The sequence below is a fragment of the Sebastes umbrosus genome, chromosome 17, assembly GCF_015220745.1.
Source record: "Sebastes umbrosus isolate fSebUmb1 chromosome 17, fSebUmb1.pri, whole genome shotgun sequence".
In the NCBI taxonomy this organism is placed as follows: domain Eukaryota; kingdom Metazoa; phylum Chordata; class Actinopteri; order Perciformes; family Sebastidae; genus Sebastes; species Sebastes umbrosus.
The window spans coordinates 30322899-30344592 of NC_051285.1; the positions used below are offsets into that span (position 1 = coordinate 30322899).

Genomic DNA, 21694 nt, shown 5'->3' on the forward strand with positions numbered 1-21694 from the left:
CTAACAACAAAAATCCATTTAAATAAAAACGTCTGCCAAATAGTCAGTGGTCATGTCTATGATGTTTTGTGAACAGTGTTTTCCACTTCTATCTTAATGTTTGATTGAAACTTATAATGAAGTGTAACCGAGCGGTCTTTAATGTGCGTTTATACTTATTGATTATGTGAAATAAGGACACGATGAGACGGAGGCTTGAACTTGCTGGCGTCTTTACTCGTTCCCATCTTCAGACTCCCCTTCTAGTCACAGCAGCATCACATTATACACATTACACTTCCTCTTTCCCTTCACAATAAAAGCTCAGCACTCCCTTGTATTTGCTAACAGGAAGGAAGTCCAACCTGAGGTGTTTCACAAACAGTCCTCTCCATAATAAAGGTTACATACCTCCCCTCCTCCAAAAAGAAACGTCCCCAGGCACAGGGTAAGTGCGATAAACCCATGTGGACACACTCATATCAACCTGCCAGCATAACAACAAAACTATTTCAACAGTGGACAATTTCCATGTACCCCTTACATAACTGCACAATCTCAACAAGGTATGTCTCACTATTTTCACACACCAGAGAACTGATCCACGTAGCCCTTAGACAAACCATGTTACCTTCTTGTCCCCCATACACATCTGCACATCCCCAACCAGTATGTCTCACTGTATTCGTACACCAGAGGTAGCTGATCCACATAGCACTTAGACATACATACGGTTGCATTCATATTCCCTATACACATTCACGTTTCCCGTACATATAATAGCACCATGTGTTCAAGGGTTGTATCCGTCCAGAGCCCCGCAAGACCAGGGTTGTGTCCATCAAGAACCCAGTGCTGTCGAGGGTCGAGTCCTTCACAGCCCTGCAAGACCAGGGTCGCGTCTAGAGCCCGCAAGTCGAGGGTTGATGTAGTTATGCTCTTTGTCCACAGGAGGGCAGTGTGATTATGATTTTAATTATAATGATTGTGTCTAACTACAGCTGTTTAGGGTTAGGATTAACAGTAGATCTCATTATTTCTTATCTTTATTTTAGTGTTTATATTTTATTATTTATATTTTATTATTTATATTTAGCTTTATCTGATTTTTATTAATTTATTATTATTATTATTATTATTATTATTATCATTATTTTATTGATTATATTTTTTGTACTTATTTTATTTAATTTGCACTTTCACACTTTGTGTTGTGCGGAGTCCCTAAAGTCTAGAACTTTACCACTTTTAAATTTAATTAATTTATTATATTTTATTGTTTATTATTATTATTATTATTATTATTATTATTATTATTATTATTAGTAGTAGTTGTAGTAGTAGTATAATACTACTTGTTATTTTTTATTATTATTGTTTATAATTATTCCCACAAGCTAAAAACGATCATTGTATCGGGATAAATAAAGTAGTTTCTTATCTTATCTTATTTCTTAACTGAGGGTATTTGCTAGAATTGTTTAAATGATTTTATCTTATTTTATATATCTTTTTGTTTCTGGATTATTATTGACTTTTATTCTTTGTTTTTACAGTAGAGCCGTCTGTAACTCTGGTTGAAAGGTCTATAAAGAACATCACTCTGACATCTGCATAATGAGGGCCAGAACTTTTCATACTTTAGGTTGATTTTGATGCTAATACTTCTGTACTTTTACTGGAAAGCAGGACTTGTAGTATTTCTGCACTGTAGTATTAGTACTCTGACTGTGTATTAGAGTATGAAGTGAACAGCAGATGATCAGACTGTGACTTTAAGACTTTCACCTCAGTATCTGAGGGTCAATATTTGACTGAAATAAAACTGATAAAAGACGTGATTGTCGTTTTATTTCAGTCTGAATGCTTCGCTGACAGCATTATGAATCGATTTAGTCTGACTTCACAGTCATTTAACTTAAACTTTCTTCTTCTACTGCAGCCACCTTCTAACAATACATCTGATTATGTTCTTGCTGTAATATAAGTAATATTTAAATTATGTAAATCTCATCTAAATTCCTGGTCTCAAAGAGACATCTCTATCATAGGCCGAATTCTTCTTACAGAAATGGAGTGCATTTCCCGATTCATCTACCCAGCTTACTCCTTATCACTTCCCAAAAATGCAATAAAAGCCATAAACCAAGCTAATTTCAGTTATATCTGGAAAAGGAAAACACACTATATTAAGAAAGGCACTATGGTTAAAGAATATGAGGAAGGTGGACTTAAGGCTATTGATATTGAATACATTAATGAGACTATTAAGATCATTTCTAAAACATGAAAAAAGGTTTTGGTTTCATATGCCCAGTGAAATTTTTACTAAACTAGGAGGCATCGGCTTCCTTCTTAGATGCGACTATGACTTCACAAAACTCCCCGTCAAATGATCCTTGTTTCATCAACAGGTTTTACTTTATTGGAAAATGATATACAAACATAATTATAGTCCCCATAAAACCCCAATACGGAATTGCCGGAATGTATTACTTAAAAATAAATCCATATTTTTACAAAATTGGTTAGAAAAAGGAATATGATCTGTGATGCATTTATTGGACAATACAGGAAACATTCTACCATTTGAGGACTTTTGTTCTAAACTCAGCCTCGTTGACAGAGGTCAGTATAACAATGTTGTCAAAGCAATCCCTCAAGCTGTAATTGTGATGGCATATCATTTATCTCAAGATAATGTAAACCCCAATCTCCCTTCACTTTTGGTGAATGGTCACAACCTCATTAACTTAAAACTACCTAACGTCACCTTTACTAAAGACTTATATCCGTTCTCTTCAAACAGAAATTCAATTCTAAAACGTTTCTCTAAAAAAGATGCTGAGAGTCTGAGATCGAAATTCTTTAAATGTCCTATTGCACCAAAAGTGAAGGAGGTTCACTTTAAGGTTCTCAGTGAAATATATATAATATCCCCCTCTGCTGAGTTCTTAAGAAACCGTTTTGGTTTTGATCACAATAACTGCTGGTTCTGTGATGAACACATTGAAACTACAGAACATTTATTTTATGAATGTATTTTTGCTAATGCTCTCTGGGATGATTTGCATTTTTGGTTGTCCACTAAATTTGTATTTTTTTCTAATCTAACAAAGGAAAATGTTATATTTGGTACAATTGTGAAAGATCCCGTACATGAATGACCTGGCAATCAATAATCCATAATCATTCTTTTTATACATAAAAATAGATTCCTGAAATCAAGACCACATTTCTATGTTTTCCATCAGGAGCTGTGTCTTTACTTTTCATCTCTGAAACATATGAAGAAAAAGATGCTATGAAGCTTTCAATGTTAGTTGAGGACCTGAACCTTACAGAGAACCCCTAAAGCACTATTATCACTATTATCACTATTATCACTATTATCACTATTATCACTATTATCACTATTATCACTATTATCACTATTAGCACTATTAGCACTATTATCACTATTCCCTTATTTTTACTCTTATGCACTGTATGCCTAGAACTAATCTGCAGAGGCACTTTGGGTTCAGAATATATGAATGAATAAAGACAAAGTGAAACCCAGGTCCAGGTGGAGGAGGTGGTGGAGTGTGGAGCAGAAGGAGTGGAGGAGTCTCAGTGTGTCTGCAGAGACTGTGCAGAAGGACAGATACACTGATGATACTCTGTCAGGTCCAGAGGAACACACAGGGATGATGGTGGTTAGAGATCACCACGTCTTCCATCTGATGAGAGAAGAAGAAGACAACAGAAGTCATCAATCAGTGTTTACAGAGACTCCCTTCATCAGCTGTCAGTCAGCATCCAGTATAAAGAGCAGAGGGACTTCAGTCTGTGCAGCGTAGCCAGCTTCCTTTCAGCTCTCATGTTAACGTATTGGAGTGAACACACTGAGCTCAGAGCTCACAGACCAGAGGCCTGTACTACGAAGCCAGTCCAACACACCCAGGGTATCTTCTCCTTATCTGGTTTAACTAACCCCTCAACCAAGATCCCGCTAAGCGGTCCTACGACAGTTCTGATCAACTCGGTAAGTCAACCCAGGGTTTCTCAGTCTGGCTGTGAGCGCGTTCACATAGAAGGGGCGGGGTTTGTAGCACATGACCAATCAGAGACATGGACCAGTCTACGGTCAGCAGAGCGGCACACTTTACAAACGCATACTAGACAAGTTAAACACATAATCCAGACTAGAATTAACACAGTTTAAACTGCCAAATGCAGGAAGGACGCATACGAGATGAGGACTAAATCCACAGTCTTGTTGTGTGTAAAATGACCTGTAACGTTGATCTTAAACTAATCGGAGGCTTCAGCAGTCTGAGTTAGATGTATTAGGGCTGGGTGACTTGGACAAAATCAAATATCACAATATTCTTTTGTGTAAATGACCAATAATAGAACAGCTAGAACAGTCTGGTAAGTTCAGAAAATGACATCACTTTACTGTAATTTAGCCTTTAAAACCAGGAAGAGACAACACTTATGCCATATCACGATATTACTAGGGCTGTCAATCCATTAAAATATTTAATCACGATTAATTACAAATTAATCACACATGTTTTATCTGTTCTAAATGAACCTTAAAGGGAGATTAGTCAAGTATTTAATCCTCTTATCAACATGGGAGTGGACAAATATGCTGCTTTATGTAAATGTATGTATATATTTATTATTGTAAATCAATGAACAACACAAATCAATGACAGATATTGATCAGAAACCCTCACAGGTACTGCATTTAGCATAAAACAATATGCTCCAATCATAACATGGCAAACTGCAGCCCAACAGGCAACAACAGCTGTCAGTGTGTCAGTGTGCTGACTTGACTATGACTTGCCCCAAACTGCATGTGATGATCATAAAGTGGGCATGTCTGTAAAGGGGAGACTCGTGGGTACCCATAGAACCCATTTACATTCACTGATCTGGAGGTCAGAGGTCAAGGGACCCCTTTGAACATGGACATGACAGTTTGGAGCGTTATTTAACCTCCTTCATGACCAGCTAGTCTGACATGATTGGTACCGATGGATTCATCAGGTTCTCTATTTACTATGATACCAGTAGTAGTAGTAGTAGTAGTAGTATGACCTGGTTGGTACCGATGGATTCATCAGGTTCTGTAGTTTCAGATGATACCAGGATCTTCACTCTAGCTTTAAAACTGAGATGCTACAACCTAAAAATCACAAGTTGCGTTAATGCGTTAAAGTAATTAGTGGCGTTAAAACAAACTTGCGTTAACGGGTTATTATTGCGTTAACTCTGACAGCCTGACTAAATATGGAGTCTTTTTGGACAACGAGATCAAACAGAGCGTTTCAGACAGAGGGTGTAAAGAGGTGCTGCAGCACAGCCGGGAGAAGAAAAGTAAAGTGATTGTTGAACATTAAAGCATGTTAACATGTTCTAGTAGAAACCTAAAATACAAGTATGAAGCTGAACATCAGCCTGATAGGTCCTCTTTAAAGGTCCCACATGTTCATACACAGACTGAACAGTAAAACGTCAGCTGTGATTACTGGACTTCAGCAGAGGTTCTGGTCTGTATAAAGACCACATGGTTACTAAATGTAACCATGGTTCTATGATGGTTCTATCTCTCAATGAGAGAACACACACTTTCTGATCAGAGTTGATGGTACGACAGTTTGATGGATGAGGACCACTGTCTCTATACATGATGTGATGCTGTCAGCTGTAATCCAGCTTTATTTCCTGGAGACATGAACACAACAACAACATCTTCTTCACATCAACTCTAACACATGATCACAACAAGCTTCTGGCTGATCTGATTGGCTGACTGTTCTCTCTCTCTCTGTGTGTCACCGTTCTCCTCTCACAGCTTAACGGAGGAAACACATCACAACAATACTGCTGAAACCAGCATGGACCGACTCCGACCCTCTACTGACCTCAGAGTCTCCAGTCTACAGTGTGGACTCTTCACCAGATCAGACAGCAGCTTCACATCTGAATCCTGCAGGTTGTTGTCACTCAGATCCAGCTCTCTCAGATGGGAGGGGTTGGACTTCAGAGCTGAGGCCAGAGAAGCACAGCTGATCTCTGACAAACTGCAGCGCCACAATCTGAATAAAGAATAAATGATGAAGATAAAAATCACTTTATAATCCATGTCATGTCATGTCATGTCAACACACATCAATACCAAGCTGCTGATCTCTCTAAAATCAAATTCCATACTTCTCCATACTGCGTAGGAACCCTGAATATTAGTTCAGAGGATCTTCTGTATCCAGATGTGACCATTTACCAACAATGATAAACATTCATTTACTTTAACAACTAACAGTGGACATTTTCTACACTTTCTTTAAGAAACACAAGTCTTTAGTGACTGCAGACTGAATTTAGTTCAAGAAACATGAAAATATGAAGAAAAGGACATTAACAACTTTATGGATGGAAGTTATGTTTGTACATAAATCAGGTTCAATTGTTAATTAAACATATAAGATCTATAACAGTAACAGAGAGTCAGTGAACTGACCTCAGAGTCTCCAGTCTACAGTGTGGACTCTCCAGAAAACCACAAAGCTGCTTCACTCCTGAATCCTTCAGCTTGTTGATACTCAGATCCAGCTCTCTCAGATGGGAGGGGTTGGACTTCAGAGCTGAGGCCAGAGAAGCACAGCTGATCTCTGACAAACTGCAGTCACTCAATCTGAATAAAGAATAAATGATGTAAGTTTAGAAGACAACGTTCCTGCTTGAAATCATTCAATGTTTAATAATGTGTTCAGAGCTGAAGAAGGTTTAGAACGTAGAAGTTTAGAAAATGTAAACTCCAAACACCTGAAGCCAACAGGATGCAGGTTAAAAACTGTCAAATACAAACAGTGAAACAGAGCTCTCATTAATATTAATGACAACGTGCTGCTACTTCAATAAAGACGTAGTGACTTCACCTCTTAAACTCTGACAGCTCCACCAGTGGATCCATCTAAACAAACTCATGTTGAGCAGCCAAACACAAATAAGAACCACAGAAACTGATTCAAGATTCAACTCAACATCTCAAAGTTTCTAAAGATGTCAAAGATGTCAGGATGGATTTTGGGGAAATGTGAACAAAAGATATTTAAGATAAGACATCTACAATATATATTTGAGGAATAGTGGAGTCATAAAATCAAAGCATCTTCAGTTTAAACTCTTCAGTCAGTAAAAGCATCATATAGCTTCATAACATTTATAGAAAAAAAACAAATACTGAACATATTTATTATTGTCTGATAGCTGAAATAGAGATTATTTATTTATTCTTCATATTGATCTATTTTTATTATCATTTCTTGGAAAAAAGAAACATGATGAAGTCAGGTGTTGTGATATATGAAGGTTTTAAATCTGTAGCTCAACATTGCTCTGCCACAGTCAATGGACTAAACCACTGAAGAAGAAAATGGACTTTAGCATTAAGAGACTCAGTGTGGATCAGTATAATATCAGCCTGATGTCTGCAGTTTAGTGTCACCACAACTTTCACATCATATTAATCTCAGTACACAAGTAAAAAATGGTGTCTGACCTCAGAGTCTCCAGTCTACAGTGTGGACTCTCCAGAAAACCACACAGGAGCTTCACTCCTGAATCCTTCAGCTTGTTGTAGCTCAGCTCCAGCTCTCTCAGATGGGAGGGGTTGGACTTCAGAGCTGAGATCAGAGGAGCACAGCTGATCTCTGACAACCTGCAGCCACTCAATCTGAATAAAGAATAAATGATGAAGATAAAAATCACTTTATAATCCAATCAGATGTGTTCAGGTTTTAAATGTGTAGCTCAACATCACTATGTCCTAATCAATGATCTTTTCCCTAAAATGAGTAGAGTGACTTTGTCATTGTGTTATTGTGGATCATCATAATGTCAGCCTTCTACAGACATCATCCAGATGTCACCACAACATTCATACAGCTGTTCATGTCAACACACATCAATAACAAGCTGCTGATCTCTGTCAAGTCTGGAATTAGAGGATCAATATCAAATCAGACTTGTTGGACTTCATTACTTCATTTATTACATGGCCTTCTTCTCACTGTATCTGGGAGCTTAGCAGGTTTATGTCATTTACAGGAAAGGTCCACATTTGTTCAAGTGTGTCTGTAAACAACAGCCACATGTCATATGTACATTAAAAGAGTTATTGGTGGCAGTAATCATTCCTCCTGTGAAGTGGTCCCTTCATAACACAACTACACTGTAAGAAATGACTTCAGAAGTTCAACTGAAACTAATATGAAGATTCAGCAGTCTGAGTCCGACAAATCAAAGTTACAGACTGTTTAGTACCAAATTCCCTCTTTGAGTTACTAATCCTCCTGCAGCTCAACAAGGAAACTGTCAAACACAACATACTGACTGGATACATACTAAGGCTGGGCAATATATCCATATTATATCGATATCGTGATATGAGACGAGATATCGTCTTAGATTTAGGATATCCTAATATCTAGGGTTGTCAAAGTTAATCGTTTTAACGCCACCATTTTCTTTAACGCATTAACGCAATCGATCTTCTGGAGGTTGTAGCGGCTCAGTTTTAAAGCTAGAGTGAAGATACTGGTATCATCTGAAACTAGAGAACCTGATGAATCCATCGGTACCAACCATGTCAGACTAGCTGGTCATGAAGAGGTTAAATAACGCTCAAAACTATCATGTCCATGTTCAAAGGGGTCCCTTGACCTCTGACCTCTAGATCTGTGAATGTAAATGGGTTCTATGGGTACCCACGAGTCTCCCCTTTACAGACATGCCCACTTTATGATCATCACATGCAGTTTGGGGCAAGTCATAGTCAAGTCAGCACACTGACACACTGACAGCTGTTGTTGCCTGTTGGGCTGCAGTTTGCCATGTTATGATTGGATCATATTGTTTTATGCTAAATGCAGTACCTATGAGGGTTTCTGGATCAATATCTGTCATTGATTAGTGTTGTTCATTGATTTACAATAATAAATATATACATACATTTACATAAAGCAGCATATTAGTCCACTCCCATGTTGATAAGAGTATTAAATACTTGACTAATCTCCCTTTAAGGTTCATTTAGAAAATGTGCAATTAAATATTTTAATGGATTGACAGCCCTAGTAATATCGTGATATGGCATAAGTGTTGTCTCTTCCTGGTTTTAAAGGCTAAATTACAGTAAAGTGATGTCATTTTCTGAACTTACCAGACTGTTCTAGCTGTTCTATTATTGGTCATTTACACAAAAAAATATTGTGATATTTGATTTTGTCCAGGTCACCCAGCCCTAATACATCTAACTCAGACTGCTGAAGCCTCCGATTAGTTTAAGATCAACGTTACAGGTCATTTTACACACAACAAGACTGTGGATTTAGTCCTCATCTCGTAACACTCAGGTTATACGGGGATTGCTTCACAGACAGAAGGAATGATGACAGACATCAATAACTCTTTGAATGTACATATGAACATGTGAGTATTGTATTCAGATAGATTGAAAAAAAATATGAACCTGCAAAGATGTTTCTGATGCAGAATATTTATTTGGTTTTTGCTTCAAATAATTAGACAATGCTGACATGAAAACAGAGCACAGTTAGATCTGCTGTCAAAAAGAACGTGGGAATAACTTAGAACCATAGAAACCTCTGATTAGATGGTGTCGTTCATAATCATCACTTATGTGCCTTTAAGTTGGTGCAATACGTGTTTGTTGAAGAGTGCTGCACCTTTAGACATGTTCAAATAGAGAGCTACAGGAATGAGTCCTAAAACCCAGAAATGAGTCAGCATTTTAGCACTTCCTGTTTCCTCGTCTGGAGGTCAATGGGTTTTTAGTTAGATGCCTGAAATAAGGTCTGTGGTTAAAGGTCCAGTGTGTAGGATCTGGTGGTATCTAGCGGTGAGGTGAGGAGATTACAACCAACTGAAGCCTCTCCTGTGTGCCAAGCGTGTTGGAGAGCTACGGTGGCCGACGTGAAAACGTGAATGTCCCTCTCTAGAGCCATCTGGAGCAGAGCCAGTGCAGAGAGAGTGTGTCTACAAACTACATAAACTACAGTCAGTGAACTGACCTCAGAGTCTCCAGTCTACAGTTTGGACTCTCCAGTGCAGCAGAAAGCAGCTTCACTCCTGAATCCTTCAGGTTGTTGTTACTCATGTCCAGCTCTCTCAGATGGGAGGGGTTGGACTTCAGAGCTGAGGCCACAACTTCACAGTAAGTATCTGAGAGTCCACAGCCAGAAAGTCTGTGATGACACAAAGATTACAAAATATGTTATTATGAAAGAGGACAGTTTATATTTACTTCATGCATTTGATGACTAAACAGTTTGATATATACTTCTTTGATTAACATTTGCTCCTCACATCAGTGGTTCAGCTAATCTTATCTCACTGTTTGACATGAAACAATAATTCTCATCACTCTCTCTCAAACCTGCAGACTTTTAATCTTTGTTTTTCTTTAATCTTGCAGATGAAGAGAGAGAACATGTAGTTACATTGAGGCTTCCATAATGTCCAGTCTGTCAGTGAGATCTGATCCCAGGTCTGTCTCCACAAAGTTAGCATGAGGCCTTCTTGATTAGAAAAGCATTTTTAAAACTCAGTGAATAAGTAATAATAATACAGTTGATAAAGATGACCTCTCTTTGCTAGCTACCTGCTGCTGTCAGGTTCACGTCCATAAATGGGAAAATTCAGTGACTGCTGCCAAACGGTAGAGAAATGAAACAGATTGCATAATAATATTAGACCTGTACATAATTAAACATTCATATAATTAGATATTTTGATGACTGCATGGCGTTTTGACACTAACACTCTTATCTGAGCATCAAACGTATTCATCTCACAAACACAATTAAAGAACCAATAAGGATTCATTATTTTCAGCATAATGTCATCAGAAAGATGTTATCAGTGTATCAGCATTAAAAACATAACATTGATCTTTGGTGTGTTTAAGATCTCTTAAAAAGTCTGAATTATACCATTCTGCTGTTATATATTCATCAGACGGCTGTTATTGGTGGAAGCTGTGTATTTCCTGTTACTACTCTTCTCTACAGCAACAACAGAGAGAAACACCTGAGTTTCCTTCTGTGAGTAACAGAATAAAAGGAAAGACTTAAAAACACGATGATGGAACACAACTTGACTTCATGAGCAATAAAATGCACCATTGCTCGATTCAACACACTCAGGGGTTTTACAACGACAGTCTTTGTCTCGTATGACCAGTAGTTTACGGTGGCTAATGCTAGAGTTGGGTTGATTTTCGGTTTTGCTGGTTTGGTTCGGTGTACGAGCTTAAACAGGTATGATTTTATGCTAACCGGTGGAACCGACATTTGTCATTATGACACGTTCTGGCAAATTAAAAAGTATCAGACATCAACAACCTGTGCCGACAGAGTCACAGTGCTAAATCCAGCCTGTATTTGCAATATGACAACGTGATTAACGTAATATTATGATGTTATGTTGGTGTATAAACAAGAAGAGGTTTGTTTACTAGGAAGTTCATGTGTTTTTTGGGGTGATGAGACGAGACATGGCAGAGCTGGTCTCAAAGAAAACTAAAACTGTGGCAACATGGCAACAGTTTGGATTTGAAGCCAACGAAAGAGATGAGCCCAAAAACACACGAGGTAAGGTGTAATGTGGTGCAAGGCCTATTGAAAGCAAACCCCAGCACCAGGACTCTGATCCCAGGACCGCCCCGACTCCCCGCCGTATCAGCAAACGTTCTGTTGCTGCCGTTACACCGGTTAGACCCAGCGCTCCACCAGACAGCTGATCTTTTGTTCTTTTCATTTGTTTTACCAGGTTCACATGTCGTCTCCATCACCCAGAAACATAAATCAGAAAAAACTGTAAAATGTAACAATTATTATAAATCAATAGAATAAGTGTTCATTAACTTGACAGCTAGAAACACAAAGTACTGAAACATTTTAACTCAACATTTGAAACAGCTCAAGAACATCTGTGACAAAATACAACTGACATATTTATGTAATAAACACGTGGAACACTTATAAGAATATTATATTTGAAGAATAATTTATAGTGTGTATATTTGAAGAACTAAACTACTAATCTACACTGATCTATAAAGTTAATCACATCTGGACTTACAGAGCTTTTCTGCAGTTCCTCACAGCTGGAATCAGTCTCAGTCGTCCCTTCAGTGTTGTCTTGTACTTCTTCAGGTCCAACTCATCCAGAACCTCCTCTGACATCTGCAGCATGTAGGCCAGAGCTGAGCAGTGGATCACAGAGAGTTCCTTTTCTGATCTGTTCTCTGACTTCAGGAACTCTTGGATCTCCTGATGTACCGAGTGGTCGTTCATCTCCGTCAGACAGTGGAAGATGTTGATGCTTCTGTCAGGAGAGGTTTTATCTCTGTTCATCTCCTTCAGGTTGTTGATGATTCTCTGGATGATTTCTGGACGGTTGTCTGTCTGACCCAGCAGACCTCCTAAGAGCTTCTGGTTGGACTCCAGAGAGAGGCCATGAAGGAAGCGAATAAACAGGTCCAGGTGGCCATTTTTACTTTCAAGGGATTTCTCCATGGCTCTCTTCAGGAAGACATCCAGAGATGGGCCACGACTAGCACTGCTTCCAAAACGCTTAAAGACATCCAGGGTTGAATGAACATATAATGCTCCCAGATATTCATAATTTTTTCCCAGGTAGTCCTTCAGTACCTCTGTGTTCCTGTTTGTGTAACAGTCGTACATGTAGACTGCAGCCAGAAACTCCTGAACGCTCAGGTGAACAAAGCAGTAGACTGTTTTCTGGAAGATCACACACTCTCTTTTGAAGATCTCTGTACAAACTCCTGAGTACACCGAGGCCTCTGTGACATCCAGACCACACCGCTCCAGGTCTTCTTGGTAGAACATGATGTTTCCTTTCTCCAGATGTTCAAACGCCAGCCTCCCCAGCTTCAGAAGAACTTCCCTGTCAGTCTTCGTCAGCTTCTGTGGACTCGTCTCATGTCCCTCACCGTACTTCTGCTTCTTCCTCTTTGTCTGAACCAACAGGAAGTGTGAGTACAGGTCAGTCAGGGTCTTGGGCAGCTCTCCTCTCTGGTCTGTAGTCAACATGTGGTCCAGAACTGTAGCAGTGATCCAGCAGAAGACTGGGATTAGACACATGATGTGGAGGCTCCTGGATGTCTTGATGTGTGAGATGATTCTGCTGGACAGCTCTTCATCACTGACTCTCCTCCTGAAGTACTCCTCCTTCTGGGCGTCAGTGAAGCCTCGTACTTCTGTTACCCTGTCAACACATGCAGGAGGGATCTGATTGGCCGCTGCAGGTCGGGAAGTTATCCAGACGAGAGCTGAGGGAAGCAGATTCCCCTGGATGAGGTTTGTCAACAGCACGTTGACTGATGACTTCTGGGTGACATCAGACACAACCTTCTTGTTCTTGAAGTCCAGTGAAAGTCTGCTTTCATCCAGGCCGTCAAAGATGAACAGAACTTTACAGACAGCGAGCTTCTCTGCTGTGACCTTCTGTAATGTTGGATGGAAAACATGGAGCAGCATGAGAAGACTGTACTGCTCATCTCTGATCAAGTTCAGCTCCCTGAACGAAAGCAGAACCACCAGACTGACATCTTGGTTCTCCAAGCCCTCTGCCCAGTCCAGAGTGAACTTCTGCACTGAGAAGGTTTTTCCAACGCCAGCGACGCCGTTCGTCAGAACGACTCTGATGTGTCCCTGTTGGTCAGGTAAGGCTTTAAAGATGTCGTGGCACTTGATTGGAGCGTCATGGAGGGTCTTCTTCTTTGAAGCTGTCTCAAGCTGCCTCACCTCATGTTGGGTATTAACCTCTTCACTCTGTCCCTCTGTGATGTAGAGCTCAGTGTAGATCCTGTTGAGGAGGGTTCCACTTCCTGTTTCATCACTTCCTTCAGTTCCTTCAGTCACACGTTCACATCTCTCCTTCAGACTGATCTTATGTTCATCTACAACCTCCTGCAGACCTCTATCTGCTGAAAGAGAGAAACAAAGTTTAAGACAAAACACAGAAACTTATTATTTCTAATGCCAATATGAAAATAATCAATATAAGAACATATAAAGAAGTAAAGGTTATAAAGTCATCTTCCCTTCTTGAAGTCTAAACTAACGTCAACGTGATATTTATATTTATTTGTAATAGTGTTTCAACGTGTCGCTCTGCAGGACCAGACGTGTGTTTGTAAGTCAGAGAAGGAGACTGTAGCAGGAAAGATAATGTTGTTCAAAGTCTGTGGCTCCTGTTCAGTTCAGTTCAGTTCAGTTTATGTTTATATAGCATCAAATCATAACAGAAGTTATCTTAAGATGCTTTTCATATAGAGCAGGTTTAGACCGTACTCTATCATTTAGAGACCCAACAAGAGATCCTCCATGAGCATGTATTGATATACGACAATGACAAGAAGATAACTCCCCTTTCATCAGTGTGTCTGTCTGTCTGGGATAGAACAGTGATGTTGTTGCTTTACAGAGATTAATAGTTCTTCATCTTCATCTATGCAGATGGAGAACAAACATCATTCTGATTGGTTGATGCAAAGACGGAGTGCTATCATAAAAACAAAACATACAAATATAAAATGATTTCTCTTGGGTTCAGATTCAGAAAGGAAGTGATGCAGAGCAGATATGTCTGGTGGAGCAGATCTGAAACAGTTGTTACAACAATAGTCAGTGAATTAAAACAACAAGTTTCCAGACATGAAGACATCAGCAGACACATCTACAGTCTTACTTTGGACAGTGCTGGTCTGACTGGCTGTCTGAGGTCCAGGTCTTGTTCTGGTCTGACTGGCTGTCTGAGGTCCAGGTCTTGTTCTGGTCTGACTGGCTGTCTGAGGTCCAGGTCTTGTTCTGGTCTGACTGGCTGTCTGAGGTCCAGGTCTTGTTCTGGATCTGGACATCAGCTCCTCCACAGAAGCATGACTCCTCTTCTTCTCTCTGTGGAGACATTACTTTATTACTAAAATCATGTGTTGATTGTTGGTGAAGAATATCCAGACTTGTCCGACACTGAAGCTCAGATGGTCACAGAGAAGAGTTAAAGTGTTGGTAGTGAATTCAGCATTCAGTCTGTGATGAAGATGTTCCTTTATTTGAACTCTCCTGCTTTAATAAACTAGAATTAGCTGCTTTTCCTGTCTGACTGTCTTATTGAACATTTAGTGATCTGGCTGAAGTTTGTTCATTAAAGAGGAACAACGGACATTTTTAAAACATGAATATTATTTTGGAGGCTAAATAACTATATAAACTATATAACTATATAAACAAACTGCAACTTGCTCATGTACGCTGATATTGAGAGGACGCTCCAGGAAACCACCAGGTGGCAGCTTCATCACGGTAAACAGTGACTTCCTGTCGGTGCTGATATGAATGGAGGATAGAATCTCAACAACATTTGCAATATAAATAAACACGCTGTCACTTTCTGAATCTATTTTATGTGTTAACAATAAACACTTCTAAGAAAGGGAAACGGTGTCAGACCTCTCTGACTTCTTTAGTCTTCCAGTAGTTATAGTTTATACAAGTGCTGTCCACTGGAACGGAGAGAGTTGAAATGCTATACTCCATTCATATCTCCACTGAGGTGATTGAACTGAGGTTAGAAGTGGTCTAGATATTGAGGTAGAGCATCAGTCTAAGACACACAGCATGTAACACTGGTGTCCTGATGTTCCTTATTTAACTCCTGACGAACGCAGTACGCAGTATACAGTACATAGTGCATACTGCGTTCCTCAGTAGTATGCACTATGTGACGGTTAAAGTGATGTATTTAGCAGAATGCTAGACCAGGCTTTAGCCTTTAAACCAGCTCTTAAAGGGGAGATGCTTTACACATGCTTTTTCACCACATGTTGCACAGTTATGATGTGCACTGATTCAAGATGACACCCAGTAGGTCCTAACAGCTGATTCTAGGAGGAGTCAAACCAACAACATATTCAGAGGACCAATATGAGGAACTGAATTACACATTTGAAGCTCATTCTTCACAGATCTTTAGACCATTTCACAGTTGTGAACGTAAACATTCCAGATGTGTCCAGTTTATTTCCTGTTGCAGTGGATCTGAATGAAAACATGATTTAAATTGATGATAAATTGTGAAATGGAGGTTCTCAGGTGTTTTGTTACAGAAATACAATCAGTAGTTTGTGGCTCTAAAACCCAGACTAAGATCCATCTGAGGTTGAAACAGTATCTGCACTAATAGTTCAGCATCAGAATATAAATCTGTTAGCAGAACATTTAGTCTTCATCCTCAATGCATCATCATCCATCAGGTCAGCTTACAGTAGAAACAGTCTCTTACTTTGACTCTGAGGGTCCAGGTTCATTACTGAAGACTGGAGGTGTGGGCATGGACCAGTCGCTCTTCATAGACAGACAGCTGGGTACTGGAGACTCTGCTCTCCGTCTGGACTGAACTCTGCAAACACCAAGAGGATCTCTGAGAGAGAGACAGAGAGACAGAGAGAGAGACAGAGAGACAGAGAGAGACAGAGACAGAGAGAGACAGAGAGACAGAGAGACAGAGAGACAGAGAGACAGAGAGACAGAGACAGAGAGACAGAGAGACAGAGACAGAGAGACAGAGAGACAGAGACAGAGAGACAGAGAGACAGAGAGACAGAAAGAGACAGAGAGACAGAGACAGAGAGAGACAGAGAGAGACAGAGAGAGACAGAGAGACAGAGACAGAGAGACAGAGAGAGACAGGGAGAGACAGAGAGACAGAGAGAGACAGAGAGACAGAGAGAGACAGAGAGACAGAGACAGAGAGACAGAGAGAGACAGAGAGACAGAGAGAGACAGAGAGACAGAGAGAGACAGAGAGACAGAGAGAGACAGAGAGACAGAGACAGAGAGAGACAGAGAGACAGAGAGACAGATATTTGTGGTCTGATTAGTAAATTCATCTAAACTGGGTTGAAAAACGATGCAACTTGGTTGCCGTGGTGATGAATGACGTCAGACTATGAATCTCTGTTTGAGGAAGAGCGACCCGATTCCAACCCCCTCCCCTCCACCGTCTCCCTACCCACTTCCTCTCTGTTGGCGTGGAGGCTCCGCCATATTAAGAGCCATTCCAAACCAATCACTGGGGACAGGAAGTGAGTCATAAAACCCTCCGACAGCGAGCTGCATCGATGACGACTCAACCAGCTGAACTCACTGACGACGTGCAACGCCGTTCAGTGATCCCATGTCAGTTCCGTGTGACTACCGGTACAAACATTTACTGTAAACTGATCAAACTGACATTTCATTTATTCTACTTTATGTCTTACAGACGTCTTCTACATGAAGTAAATAGATTGAGGATCACATATACCCTCATCCAGTCTAGAAAACGGTACACATGTTCACTACATTGGAAATTGTTAATTATATATATATATACATAGATATATACTAATAATAATAATTTGTAGCCCTATCAGGAGCAAAAGCCCCATCATTTATCATATCTCCAACAGTGCAATACTGACTTAACAGTGTAATAATTCAGATGTGTAATAATCTGGTTTCTTCCGGCATTAACTCTGCATGGATTTAAACATTTATATTATTTGCATAGATCTTATTTATTTTTAATAATTTTTGAATTTGAATATGAGTTTATTTTTATTTATTTATATATGTTTGTATTTATTTTTTATTTTTGCACTTTTTTAAAGGATTTCTTTTTGCATTTCTTTTTTATTTATTTCGTTTTACATTTTTTTTTATTTATTTCGTTTGCATTTCTTTATTTTTACTTTTTTTATTTATTTCTTTTTGCACTTTTATATTTATTTATTCTTGCATTTATTTTTTATTTATTTATTTTTGAACTTTTTTATTTATTTGTTTTTTAATTTATTTTTTATTTATTTCTTTTGCATTTTTTATTTTATCACTTTGTATTTATTTATTTATTTTTGCACTTTTTTATTTATTTGCTTTTGCATTTATTTTTTATTTATTTATTTTGCATTTTTTATTTATTTGTTTTTGCATTTTCTTTTTTATTTATTTTTTTTTATTTATTTTTGCACTTTTTTTATTTAATTATTTTTGCATTTATTTATTCATTCATTTTTGCACTTTTTTATTTCGTTCTTTGTGCATTTATTGTTTATTTATTTACTTTGCATTTTTTATTTATTTGTTTTTGCATTTATTTCTTTTTATTTCTTTTTACATTTATTTCTTTTTGCATTTTTTATTTATTTTGCATTTATTTATTTTTGCACTTATTTATTTAATTATTTTTGCATTTATTTATTCATTTATTTTTGCACTTTTTTATTTCATTCTTTGTGCATTTATTTTGGATTTATTTACTTTGCATTTTTTATTTCTTTGTTTTTGCATTTATTTATTTTTATTTATTTTTGCACTTTTTTATTTAATTATTTTTTCATTTATTTATTTTTTCTTCTGTTCTGAGATGTTGTTGTTAAATGTTAAATATACTGATGAGGAGGATGAGGGTTGTCGAGAAATGTTTGTTCAGCTTCAGTTAACAAATACATTTTAGTAGAAATTTTGAAATAGAAAAACAAAAATCAACAGCAAATTGGTAGAGGAAAGAGAAAATGAGTGGTATAGATGAGTTAGTAGCAGCTGTCTTACTTTGACTCTGAGGGTCCAGGTTCATCACTGAACTTAATAGGTCTCCACATGGACCGGTCACTCTTCACAGACAGACAGCTGGGTACTGGAGACTCTGCTCTCGATCTGGACTGAACTCTGAAAACACCAACATGATTTGATTCACATCACATGAATCCTTGATAAACTCTCTTTTGTAGATCATTAAGGTAAAACTACTGCTACTGTCAACAATAAGGAGGTTTAACAGTTTGTAGCCGTTCTGTTAGATTAGATTACATCTCTTCTAGCTGACTGACAGCTGTCACAGATATTAAAGGGACTGTTTGTAACTTTTGAAGCGTATAAATGTACCGGGTCGGGACACATGCTCGCTCTCGTCTCCTCTGCCTGCCTTCACTCACACAACACGCTCCTTCTCTCTCTCTCTCTCTCTCCACCTCTCACGTGCATGCTGCTCACTCCACACTTGTGGTATATTTTCAGGTCTTGCACCGGAAAGTGGGGCCCCTAATTGTAAACAGATGTGTGAGAAGCATACATGGAGACCTAGGGTCAGAGGATATGTCCAGGGGCTGAAAGATAAACATTTAGGACAAAGGAGCCATACAGGGTCATATCCTCAGAGCAGATGCTGCATGATATGACCCCGTTATAAGGAGGTGCGAGAGCCCCGAAGTGCAGGACTTTCAGATTTGACTTGAGACCTCCGGACGCTATAGACGTTCGTTATGACATTTGTTGCTTGTTTGTAATAAACTCTATTATACCAGCAAGAACAGTGTCCGCGGAGCATCCTTTCTCATCACTTCAACAGCACTGTCGCAGGCAAGATACTACACACTGCAGAAGAGCTAGTTTAGCTCTGAGAATATCTAGTGAATGTTCAGTGGACGTTTGTGCAGAAATAACTGCTGCAGCTCCTCCAGACCAACAGAGGTTTCCCGTGTCTTGTGAAGTGACGGGGCTCCGCAGAGAGAAACGTTATCGTCTCCCACCAAAACTCCGGTGTCTCCCCCGTTCCCTCCGGCCGCGGTCGGGAGGCTGAGGCGGGAAAAGCCAACACTAGGATCAGCATTGATTCATGGAGAGACCTTGGTCTGGTCAGCTAACATTACTGCCAAGCAGCTGAAATATAGAGTGATATTGTGCTTTTAGCTGACGTGTGTCTCCTCACTGTGTTGAGCGATGCTCCTTCATGTCTATGTAGAGCGAGCACAAGCGCCAGCAACAGGACGCTGACTTTAGTTGACTTAACGGACACAGGTGAAGCTGTTAACAACACATTATGATTCTTACTAACACTCCCTTTAAGAGGAAGAGTTGATGAAGTCTGTTAAATTGTAGTTGGCAAATACATTAGTGTAGAATTTTGAATCTACAAACACAAAGTCAACAGAAAACATGGTATTGTCAGAGGAAAGATGAAATGAGTGGTATAGATGAGTTAGTAGCAGCTGTCTTACGTTGACTCTGAGGGTCCAGGTTCATCACTGAAGACTGGAGGATCACCTTTAGACCGATCACTCTTCATAGACTGACGGCCAGAGACTAGAGACTTTAGTCTGTCCTCCTCTTCCTCCACACAGTCACTCATCTTCTGATCTGAAGTCAGTCTGACAGGTCAAACAGGAACACTGACTGTGAACATGAAGAGGAAACAAGTTAGTACAAGAGAACAGGAAGTAACACACACCCTCTCTATGGCTGCATCCCAAAGCTCTTCATTTTCATTTCCTCTCTCCTCGCTCCTCACACACCGCCAGTCACTGAGAGATCTTTATAAAACCTGATGAACGGACTTTAAATAACTTTCATTTATTAGAATGATGTGTCTTTTCATGATCTGTTATTTCCCCCGTTAACTTTTATTAATGATTCTATTAAAGTCAGAGAGAGAAGGAGAGTCTGTCTGTCAGCAACAAACACCTTTTACATCATTTATCCTCATTCAGTCACATGAGGCTGATGATTCCTGAACGTCTGGTTTGATATGAGTTACATCATTTACATTTTCCCTTTAGCACAATAAATAATGTCCAGTGTTCAAAAGACACCATAGTCATATTCTGAGTTATGAAATAATGAACGGAAAGGAAAGGAGCTTCAATGCTTCCTCTATTATCTCCTTTAGCAGAGGACACACTGGAGCATCCTTTACCAAAGGAAAGGAGCTTCAATGCTTCCTCTATTATCTCCTTTAGCAGAGGACACACTGGAGCATCCTTTACCAAAGGAAAGGAGCTTCAATGCTTCCTCTATTATCTCCTTTAGCAGAGGACACAGTGGAGCATCCTTTACCAAAGGAAAGGAGCTTCAATGCTTCCTTTACTATCTCCTTTAGCAGAGGACACACTGGAGCATCCTTTACCAAAGGAAAGGAGCTTCAATGCTTCCTTTACTATCTCCTTTAGCAGAGGACACACTGGAGCATCCTTTACCAAAGGAAAGGAGCTTCAATGCTTCCTTTATTATCTCCTTTAGGATACACTGGAGCATCCTTTACCAAAGGAAAGGAGCTTCAATGCTTCCTTTACTATCTCCTTCAGCAGAGGACACACTGGAGCATCCTTTACCAAAGGAAAGGAGCTTCAATGCTTCCTTTATTATCTCCTTTAGGATACACTGGAGCATCCTTTACCAAAGGAAAGGAGATAATAACATCCCACAATGCCTTGCGGCTGCAGCATTTAAAGCGACGCAGCGTTCATAATAATAAACTAGATGCTGATCTTGCATATTATTTTCATCCACTAACTGTGATTCATGTTTAATCTGAGTGGACGGTGACTTTCTATTTAATGAATGATTTATTTTGAACATGTAACAAATACCTCAGTAAAACACAAAACAAGAATAACTAATCAAATGAACAGTAAACAATCAATGAACTAATAATCAATATTAATAAATATGATGAATATTTCAAAAAGAAGTGTGAAGAAGTCCAGCCTCCACTTCCAGTATGTGATCCTACCTCTTCTCCAGAACTCCACCAGTTAACTCTATATGGATCATCTAGTCCTGTTTCTTGGTAA

General features: G+C 39.0%; 1 protein-coding gene across 1 annotated transcript in view; it reads right to left on the reverse strand.

Moving 5' to 3' along the window:
• Positions 1-2375: 2375 nt before the first annotated feature.
• LOC119476144 (ribonuclease inhibitor-like) overlaps positions 2376-21694 on the reverse strand; it is a 159230-nt gene continuing 139911 nt past the window's right edge. Inside the window, exons 2-6 of the mRNA XM_037749393.1 lie at positions 10074-10247; positions 7541-7714; positions 6500-6673; positions 5904-6077; positions 2376-3701 (exon numbers count right to left, since the gene is read on the reverse strand). Of these exons, the coding sequence (XP_037605321.1) occupies positions 3686-3701; positions 5904-6077; positions 6500-6673; positions 7541-7714; positions 10074-10247 (712 nt within the window). The 3' untranslated portion in view covers positions 2376-3685. The remainder of the gene's footprint in view (positions 3702-5903; positions 6078-6499; positions 6674-7540; positions 7715-10073; positions 10248-21694) is intronic.